This window comes from Cyprinus carpio, chromosome A13 (assembly GCF_018340385.1).
Source record: "Cyprinus carpio isolate SPL01 chromosome A13, ASM1834038v1, whole genome shotgun sequence".
NCBI classification, from domain to species: Eukaryota; Metazoa; Chordata; class Actinopteri; order Cypriniformes; family Cyprinidae; genus Cyprinus; species Cyprinus carpio.
The window spans coordinates 16,331,314-16,341,826 of NC_056584.1; the positions used below are offsets into that span (position 1 = coordinate 16,331,314).

Genomic DNA, 10,513 nt, shown 5'->3' on the forward strand with positions numbered 1-10,513 from the left:
CATACACACACATATTGATATATATATATATATATATATATATATATATATATATATATATATATATATATATATATATATATATATAATTTTATTTTTATTTCCTGTTCAGTAAAGTCCTAAATTAATGATTCGAATTAATTTGACATTTTATTATTAACCGAATATATGAATGCGCGCTCCTCTAGACTCCTCCGATTGCTTATGGACTCAGGTGAAGGCATATTTAAAAAAAATGGCTCGGGGTGGGGGTTTGGGTGAGACCCCCCTGCTTTTGTTCTATTGAAAAGGGGGCTTGTTCCTCCAGGACCAACCCTACCATTTTAACCAAGGGTGTCAGCGCGAGCGTGGTTGACATTGGAGACTGACTGGCAATGGGAGAAGAGGAGGGGATAAGAGAGTTCAGCAGCACTGCTTCTTGAAGAAAGCTCATCAGATGCACTGTTCTGCCTCCTCTGACTGACATTCACGCAGGAGTCAGACTGGATCAAACGCCAAAGGATCTATTTCTGCTGCGCTCCTCACCTTCATGAAGCACGGGACTTGAGTCTGTATGATTAGGTGCATCAGAAGCTCTTTCGCTAATACTTGAAAAGTAAATCATTTACATGCTGTGAGTTTTGCGTTAAGTGCACTTATTTGTTGTTCTCGTTCTTATGAAGGAAATCCAGTTAGTGTTTATACTTGTCACTGGTGTCAGTTTGAAAATAATGTCCTGGACATTTGTTTTCTGCTTCTGAGCAGCAGATCTCGTAATTTGCCAGCTGATCTTTTCATCATATGTTGCGAGTCACAGTTTGGATAACAGCGCAGGACTTTATACGTTTCAACTGGAAAACCTGATTTTTGTTTTTTAAATCTCTGCAAATTACACACAATTTTTTTTCTTTGAGGCCCTTCCATTCCAGCAACATGAGACTCATTCCATCACGATTGAGTTATCTGTAAGTATATTTCCTTCATTATTTTTCACACGTTCACAGCTTCGCTTTCCAAAGTCTAATGTGAGATTTTCTCTCTTGCAGATTCCTTCACCTCTTCGCGTTTTGCTACTATGCTCAGGTATGTGCAACATCTTTAAATATGCTTATTTACTGTTATTTTAATTTACCTACACATATTGTTAGAGAAACTACATATATTGTTAAAAAAAGCAGCTTTACTCTAATATATTAATTCCATAGTTAGATACTTTATTATAGCTACAGAATGCGTAAAAACGCGCTCCTAAATTAATATGTATATTTAATCATATATACAGTTGTTTTGCATAGACATGCACGTATATCCGTTAAATTAAAAGGCAGTAAAAGTGCGATGGGAAAGGATGTTCTTATCAGATGGGTATCACAGTGGGCGCTGTAACCTGGCAGGTAACACTACCATACTGGCACAGGCGCGTGGGCATGAGCGCGTGAAGTATGCCAGCCTCGAGTCAATGATGAAACATGTCGTGGGACCATAATACCATAAAGGGTTCAACTTCGGCGTTTAGGACAGTTTGGCTTGAAATGTAATTAATTTTAAGCCACAGACGACACTTTTCTTAACAGCGCATTTTGTTTTCTAAAATCCAAAATTAAAAATGATGTGAATACGTTACGGAAACCTTTTCTCATTTCGGTTGCACCAGGCCTATTTTAAATAATTATATTGGCGCACGGAGTAATTTATAGGCCCGTATGAACGAATGATGAAGCAATTTGTGCAGGTATTGATTATATGGTATTTAATTTCTGACAGGTAACCATTCAGTCCCCGCCTAATTTTACACAGCATGTGAGTGAGCAAAGTAAGGTGACGGACCGGGTCAGCCGTAGACTAATCCGGACCTACCAGCTTTACAGTCGAACCAGTGGCAAACACGTGCAGGTTCTGGCCAACAAGAAAATCAACGCCGTGGCCGAGGATGGTGACGCTCATGGTAAGAGCATCCTCCTTATTTGTCTCACATCAAATCATGAAGTCTGTTCATTCAAACCATGAAACCTTTTTGTGATGCTTTGTCGTTTTGAGGAATTATTTTAATCATGTAAATATTTTGCTAAATACATTGAAGAACATTTGTTGTTCTTTTTAGCTGCATGGGGTCTTGACTATATATGGTATTTTGGAGATCATTGTAGGTTCTTATAGATTTCAATGTGTCCAAAGCCCCGCTACATCTGTTTTCTGAAAAACTAGAGAATAAAAAGGTTAACTCTAGGTGATTTCAGGCTGTACATGACGTTTTTGGTTCTAACTGGAACTTATTTTGTGGATTTCTATTGTACACTGCAATTGAATTGTTGGGCATCTGGTCAGTTGGTGAAGTTAAAAAAGCAGTAGAGTGCAAAAAATGTTAAATGGATTCTAGATTGTTGAAGGTGAGTCTCTAGAGAGACGTGCAGGTCTGGAAGAGCCATTAGAACTCATCTTACTTCAACCTTCTGAACATTTCCTGAAGAACGTTCCCCTCCTCTCCAGACCAGCTCCGGATGAAAATATGTCTAGCCGAATTCTAACCCCAATGTTTGCTTTCTATGGTCATTCTGTCCTGATGACAGATCTCATAGAGCCTAAATACTCTTACTGTTTTAAGTATTTCTAGGATCAGTTTTATGATTAATGTGTATCTTTGGTTTTCTAAAATAATACATCAGTGATTAAGTGTTCTGTTCGTATAATATGATAATTTATACAATCATAAGTTTGGTTAAAATATTGTATAAGCTCCTCACAAAAAAATGTCAAATACATAAACATGAACAAAATAAAAAAATTTCACTTGCATTTTTAATTTGTTACTTTACCTAAATCAGATCTCTATTATTTGTATGTCTTACTTGTGTGGTTTCGCCACATTCAAACCCAATAATTACCAGCTCTGTTGAGGTATTTTTGGAAGCCTGGCTCTAGCCCTGCATGGTTTTGGTGACATCCATGTCACCTGAGCATGTTGAAGAGACAGCAGGGCTGTTAGTTCGGGCCAGTGCCTGGCTCCGGCTCTGGGCTTGTGGTTAGGCTCTTCACCAGCAGGTTATCTGACCCCCTCCTTATGAACCATAACTCTTTACGATCACTCAGAGTACAGGGGCTGAATCAGAAAAGGGCTGCAAGTGCTAATTCTTGGCATGGAGAATATATATCATGCATGGAAAGTCAGCTTCCCTGCAAACTCTGCCTTGATTTTCTTATAATGTCTTGTAATATGTTTTCTTATAATACATTTTCTTATAATAAAATTTAATAGTTAATAAAAAAAAAAAGCAAGTTTTAACATTATTATTATTTTTATTTATCATTATTATTATTATTATTATTTTAATGTTGCATTTAACTGAATTTTTTTTGTTTGTTTGTTTGTTTTTTGGAACATGGATGATGTGATCATTCACATATTGTTTATGTACTTAAAGAAAAGGTAAAAAGTTGAAAGTCCTGCCAGGGAGTCTTTGGTTCCTTCCAGAAGAGTTTAAGTGCACATGTTTTTATCATTCTGCTGGAATTTAAGCTTACAAAAATCCTAAAAGTAGTCCCTTTAGATTTCACCTGTTTATGCCGGTATATCTCTGTGTACATACGTGCACATGTGTTTACTCATGAAATTTTCCTATTGACTGGCTGATCGTAATTTAGATTTTCCAAGTCACATCATCTAATAATAATAATAATAATAAAAAATCTTCATTTCTTTTTCCAGCCAAGCTCATAGTGGAGACGGATACATTTGGGAGTCGCGTTCGAATTAAAGGAGCTGAAACGGGATTCTACATCTGTATGAACAGGAGAGGGAAACTGATCGGAAAGGTATGCAAAAAAGTCATTATATAATAATTTTATTACTGATAATAGTGCTCAGTTTACATACTCTGTAATACAAACACAGCATATTTTTCAGTCATTTTTCTGTTCAAATTGAAAGGTTTTTGATGAATGAGAATAAGAAGAGAAAATGAGCAATATACCAGATAAATCAGAAATTCAGAAACATCACTCATATAGTCATGTAGTAGTTTCAGCATTCAGTTGCTTGTGGATGTCCCTGATTTTACGATTATTAAGGAGATTGCTCAAAACATCAAACAGGAGTTTTATGTCTTTTCTGTTAGTGGGCACCAGACGATTCCTGGTTGCAGTAGATAAAATCGAGTGTGAAGAATGGGATCTTTCTTCCTTTTTTAGCTGGCTACTCTTGTTCCAATGTGGATTTGTGCCTTCTCCTTGCTGTGAATGGTAATAAAGTGGGATGGAGGTTCGTCCCCCACCTCCCAGCACCCTGCCAGGTGGACCATCTGCTTGGCACCCCTGATCTTATGCTATCTGACATATTGGCCGCCCAACGACAGCCTGCATGAGAGAGGGTTTTTTCTGTTGTTGCTTTTTATTGGTTGATATGCAAGCGTTTTGGATTTGAGATTTTTAACAGGCCATTTTGTTAAGAGGCTGGGGAAAGGTTTGGCTCCTTACCCCGTTTGCATTTACTGGCCGGATAATGTTTAAAGGCCCTGTTGTTATGAACGTAAAATGATGCAGTGCATCTATTAGAGGCAAAACTACACTATATAGCTTATCCATATAGCGTTTCTGTTGTTAAGTGTCCTGAAGAAGTTTAAATATTACAGTAATACATTCTGAACTCAACACAATAAGGTTTCTGCCTTTATGATGAACTATTTTTCTCAGAGGATGAATCCGCACTGGTGTTTACTGAAAGGGGAAAGTCATTGGCTTCTGCTGTCATTTCTCCCTCTTGATCTTGGATCGTAATGACTTAAACATATGCTGTGTGCGTGTGGGGAAGCCCTATGTAAACTGGAGCAGACCTTTTCCGAAATACTTTTCAATAAGCTTCATATTTCCCAACAGTCAGGAGCTAAACTTTTGTCTTTATCTTGTCCTCACAGAGAAACGGTCAGGGGAAAGACTGCATTTTCTCAGAGATAGTCTTGGAGAACAATTACACAGCTCTACAGAATGTGAAGTATGAAGGCTGGTACATGGCCTTCACACGCAAAGGCAGACCCCGCAAGGGCTCCAAAACCAGGCAACACCAGCGGGAAGTCCACTTCATGAAGAGGCTGCCCAAGGGACACCAAATCGCAGAGCACAGACCCTTTGATTTCATCAACTACCCTTTCAACAGACGGACTAAACGCACCCGCTCCTCAGGAGAGCGCTGAAGAGTGAAGCCGGAGAAAAGGAGAGGACAGGGAGCGAGAGACTTTCTCAAACAATGAACAGACTCCTCCTGTGGACTCCTGCAAACATTTTTTGTACTGAGCAACAATATACCTAACCTTTAGTTTTCTATGAATTTTCAGAAATAACAAAAAAAAGAGAAAAAAAAAAGAGAGATCTATTTTTGTACCCCTGACTTTTAGTACTGACCTGTGTAAGAGTATAGAAAAGTGAAGCAACAGGACGTGTAAGTGCTGACATTTTAGTAGTGCGTGGACTTCATCCGTCTGTCCTCTCTTGTTCTGCTTTGGTTTCGTTTGATTTTGATGGTTTTAGAGTAATTTATAACTCTTCGTATTGCTGCTCAAGGGGACTTGAAGGGCCTGAGAGAATGCACTGACAACACAAGGCTGTATTCGGTTACACAGGCAGCCGGGGCACCTCTCGACCACCCAGCGATAAGATACCCTGCTCATCTCTCAGTAAGCTCTCTGGTTCTTGATTCTGGAACTCTCTGGAGATAAACACGGTTAAAGCAAACAGAGCTTTAAATACATATTTAAATGTGGCAGCTACATTTTGATTATCGCAGGTTTCCTACCGTGGTTTAAACTGTAAATTCCAAGGTGTATAAATGTATTGTATGGACTGTAGGAAAAGGTTCTGTTCTTTGTTGCATTTTGTTTGTCTGGTTTTTTATACAAATATAAATATATTTTTATTTGAGGATGTGTAAAATAATTTTAATGATGGAAATATTTATTTAAAAACCTGTAATAAATTTACCTTAGGATACTGATGTCTTTTGTCTAATATGTTCTGTTCTAATATGCAATTTTCCCAAAAAAAAAAAAATGTTAGTTTGTCCGTGAACTGATTATTTGGACAAAAAAAAAAAAAAAAAAAAAAAAAAAAAAAATATATATATATATATATATATATATATATATATATATATATATATTATTGTTTTCCAAAGAAGAAATAAACTAATTTCAGGATTGAAATTACATGATGGTGAGTAAATAATTGCATCATCAACTATCCCTTTAAATAACACATGAAATATGTGTATAAAAGGCATCTATACATAGTTTAAAATTGCCAAAAGGTCTTTTCCAGAAGCGTTTTAGACGTTTCAATGGACTCGTCCATAGAAAATTAGGCCAGTTTGGTCTTTGCATGAAACAACTTGTCTTTATGCAATAGCATCATAATAAATACCACCATTGTTTGCATAACCCTTCTGGTTAGAGACCAGTACAGAGTGAGATGGAGATACTGGGTCTCTCCCCCCAGAATGTTTGGAATGGCACAGCTCAGGTCAACAGCTCAGTATGAGTGTCTCTCCAGGGGGGCTACACTGTTTGGTCTCTCCTCTGGTTGAACCGGACACACTACGGCTCTCTGGCCCTGTCTCCTCACCCTTGCTCAGGTGTTTTTGTTTAATCTCAGACCTTTAACTCCCTGTAGCTTAATCTGATTGGAGGGGTATCTGTTTTGTCCGAGCAGGGGTGCTGTGTGTTTGCAGACAGGGTTCCAAGGAGCCGAAAGCCAAGATCAGAGGGCAGCGTGTAGTGAGAAAATGAGAACCGGGGATTTGTGGAGTGAGATCACTATCACGTTCTTATCTGTGATGAGGAAGATTATTAATGACTCCTCTCTGCCTTAGATACGCATTGCTGCAGTTATAATCCTATGTAAATTACGATCAGAGGGGGGAAAAATAGACATTTTCCAATCCCCTTTTAATCAAATTAATTGCATCATAAAATTCTAACCCATTCAGCCAAAAATTATCCTCTAATTAGCACAGTCTTGACACATCTCACGCATCATTGAAAAATGTGTAAAGCAGGTACATTAGCAAAGGCTGGCATTGTTTTTATGGTGCAATACGCCATGTGTTCTGCCTCATGTTATGCTAGTAGCTAAGCCAGGGTGCAGAGGTCAAACTCCTAGAAAGACCAGAGCTTCAGAAGGTTTCTTTGACTTTCTAGTATGCTGGTTTAGTTCCATTCAGCTGTGATGGACCAACAGTGTAATCCAGTTCAATGGATGGAAATCAATAAAGGAAAAAAAGCTTCCTGACGTTTCGAAATAAACCACTTAGGAGACCATCTGTAAACATTTATAATCTAAAACTGACAAACAAAGAAGGGCAGACTGCAGATTTTAAGTGTAAATCTTCATACATTTATAGAAATAGATTTTATGATTTTAATTCATCTTTGAGAAGGGATTGGGAAAACATCAACAAATCACACAAGCATACATCCATACACATACACTGTAAAAATGATTTTTTTTTTTGATGATTGTTGGATGTTTTTTTATAAGATAATATTTTTTTTTTTTTTTTTTGTTTTTAAATGTGATGTTTTTTTTTAAGTGTTTTTTTCTGTTTCTTTGTAATTGTTTGTGAAATTTACTAGCAGTTTCTAAGCAAAAATTGTTTACACCATTTTATGCAAATGTTTCAAGCAGCTGAAACAAATATTCTGAGGTGTGACAAGCTATAATTCATCTAAAACAATTTTAAGCTATTTTTGTAATATTTAAATATTTCAGAATTCATTTGGCACATCACAAGACCATTTAATGCAAAGTAGTAGAAAAAAACGTGATTAAAAATTACTAAATGTTGACCAGTAACTGGATCAAAAAATACACTTTTGGATTAGATTTGAACCCAAAATCTAAAAAAAAACTTTTTGATGTCCTACACACCTTTGATACTACCAATAAAGCTATTTTAGATTTTAGTAAAAGAAACACCAGAACCACCAAATGACTCCCTGTGTTTTCACATTGATGATGTCTGCTACTGATTAACAGTCCTTGCCATGCCATGGTTATTCTGCATTATCAGTCCTCAGTTTCCCCTGAAATTTGTCTCCATGACCATAAAGTTGTAAGAAACCCAGGGGATCCAGCAGGTTGTGGGAAAAATCGCACCTTCTGTGCAGCTTGTGATGCCATGCAAATGAAGAGCAATTCCACTGAGAAAGAGGGGACGCAAAACTGCTTTCATCCATTTTATTGAGCTGCAACCGTCATCCTTAACCCCTGATAAACAAACAGGGCTACCTTCTTAATTTGCTTAGGGAGCAATTTAGACTTGTACAAGCCCCCCTGCTGAACTGGCAGAATGGCAGGGGTGAGAGAATGGGATGACCCAGACCTCTAAGCTGCCTTTACTTCACATTCTGCCTAACCCTGGTCATAAAACCCTTCCTGCAAATTGGAGCTCAATGGAGGAAACATGGCTTGAAATGATGCAAGTCCACCTTGAGTGCTCTTTCTAGCACCTACATGACATCTGTAGTGTTCGCAACGAGCAAGCCATTAAAAGCCCATTGTAAAAGTCTGAACTGTTTATAATAAATCTGATGAATAAATCCTAGAGTGCACAAGCCAGCAGCCAATCACTAAGTTATAATTAACATGCAAACTTTGCTCAAAGAGAAGATGGGACATGACAGTTTGACTGTTTGTATTTGGGACATATGGAGGAACTGTTGACTTTTCCAATTGGAGCTGTAATCTTTTGTTTGCCCATGCATTTCTAAGGCTGATTGTCTGAATGATCTGAACAATTAAAGGCTAAATGTGTTTGCCAGCCACACAGAGCACCCTGCACCCTTCTAAAAAGATCAAAAGGGAAGATTCCCCCTCCTTCTTCATCTCCTTTCATTCATGACAATTCAGCTGGAAAGCCAACCATAAATTATTATTTTTTTTTTTAGAGCTTCCAGTATCTGGGACACATTTATTTATAGTATATGTATTTATAGGTTAATAAATTGAGGAATAACATGTTTCATCTACAGGAAGTGTTCACACAAATATGGAATTAAATTAATTTTATGTGTAATCTTTTTTTTCTTCTTTTTTTTTGAAGATTCTTTTAGGCAAATCAGTTTATAGTGACCACATTTGTCAAGCATCTAAAGAGAGAAGAAAATGTCATTAAACATGTCTGTATGACTTTTCCACCATATTTCAAGTCATAGGTTAGCTTTGTATTAGAAACAGACAGAAATGTAAGTCATTATTAACTGATAATCTTCCCCTCCAGTGAGCTGTTAACTTGAGAATTGCTGTGACTTGATCATTGAGTTAGAGAGTTTAACTCAAGAACTGGATCAGTCCAAGCTGTGAATGAATCACTAGGAATGTTTTTAACAGGATCAGCGATTCACTGAAAAGATCCAACTCAAAAGATGGATTCAAATCGAATCAAACATCTCTCTTATGAATGTACCAAACAGAGCTTTTCCATGAATATGACTTAAATTTTGTTCTTCTGTTTGCATTATTGCACCTGAGACTTACAAACCACTGAGTCATTTGAAACAATGTTAGAATGAAAAAATAATAACAGAATTTTCATTTTTGGGGTTAAATATACCATTGAAAAGGTTTTGGAAGAAATTAATACTTTTATTCTGCAAGGATGCATTAAATTGATCAAAAGTGACAAAAAATGTAAATTACATTTTAAAATATAACATAGAAAAGAGTTAAATGGTAATACTAACACAATATTGTTGTTTTTACTGTATTTTTGATTGGATGCAGCCATGGTGAGAATAAGATACTTCTTTCAAAAACACTTAAAAAATCTTACCAGCCTCAAACTTTTGAACATTAGCTTAGATCGCAATACACAAAGCAATAACTTCACAATGTACATTGACAAGCAAAAACCCTGATATCTCCTTGATTTCTATTTCCTTCTCTATGTTTTAAACATCTTAACAATACACTCATTTATAATTGTCAAAAGTGTCTTCTTCTGACACATTTTAAGGGCTTATACCAAACTTGCAAAAGAGAATATCTGTTGGTAAAATAGGCAAAACATTAGGAATGAACTCTGTAAAACATGATTTCTATAGCAACAGAGAGAGAGGATGAGGCTGTTACAGAGGTAATATCTGTGACAATGTATTGAACTAAACTCGTCACAGTAAAGGAGATAGGAAAAAGTAAAAGGATACAGAGGCCTGTGTAACTTGGTCACCGCACTGAATGGGCTGAGGTCAGGCCACCACTTTGGTTCAAACAAAGGCAGCCACCAAGTAGTCGCATTACTGACAATCACATACCATAACCTAGGATCAAATGGCCCCATTGTGGCACTAATATAAAAAACATGTTGTAGAATGACAAGCGGTGAATGCTTACATGAGATGGGGTCCTCTGTCAATTACAAGAGACTTGCCATACAAAAAGAAGAGGAAGAAGAAGAAAAAACATCAAGGCAATTGAATGTGCCATAGAGTGAGGGGTGGACAAGCTGAGTGATTGGAGGACAGGCCAAGGGAAGAAAAGAACAAAATTGCAT

General features: G+C 37.0%; 1 protein-coding gene across 2 annotated transcripts; it reads left to right on the top strand.

The window, feature by feature from the left end:
* Positions 1 to 309: 309 nt before the first annotated feature.
* LOC109109842 (fibroblast growth factor 8-like) lies at positions 310 to 5,959 on the top strand. 2 transcript variants are annotated; one of them, XM_042768984.1, is made up of 5 exons: positions 310 to 944; positions 1,026 to 1,062; positions 1,777 to 1,924; positions 3,683 to 3,789; positions 4,887 to 5,959. In XM_042768984.1, exons 1-5 carry the CDS (start codon positions 913 to 915, stop codon positions 5,160 to 5,162), a joined length of 600 nt encoding a protein of 199 aa, XP_042624918.1. In that variant the 5' UTR covers positions 310 to 912; the 3' UTR covers positions 5,163 to 5,959. The 2 variants fall into 2 exon arrangements, with proteins under 2 accessions (XP_042624918.1, XP_042624917.1); XM_042768983.1 differs by having other exon boundaries at positions 313 to 944; positions 1,744 to 1,924.
* The last annotated feature ends 4,554 nt before the right edge of the window (positions 5,960 to 10,513 follow it).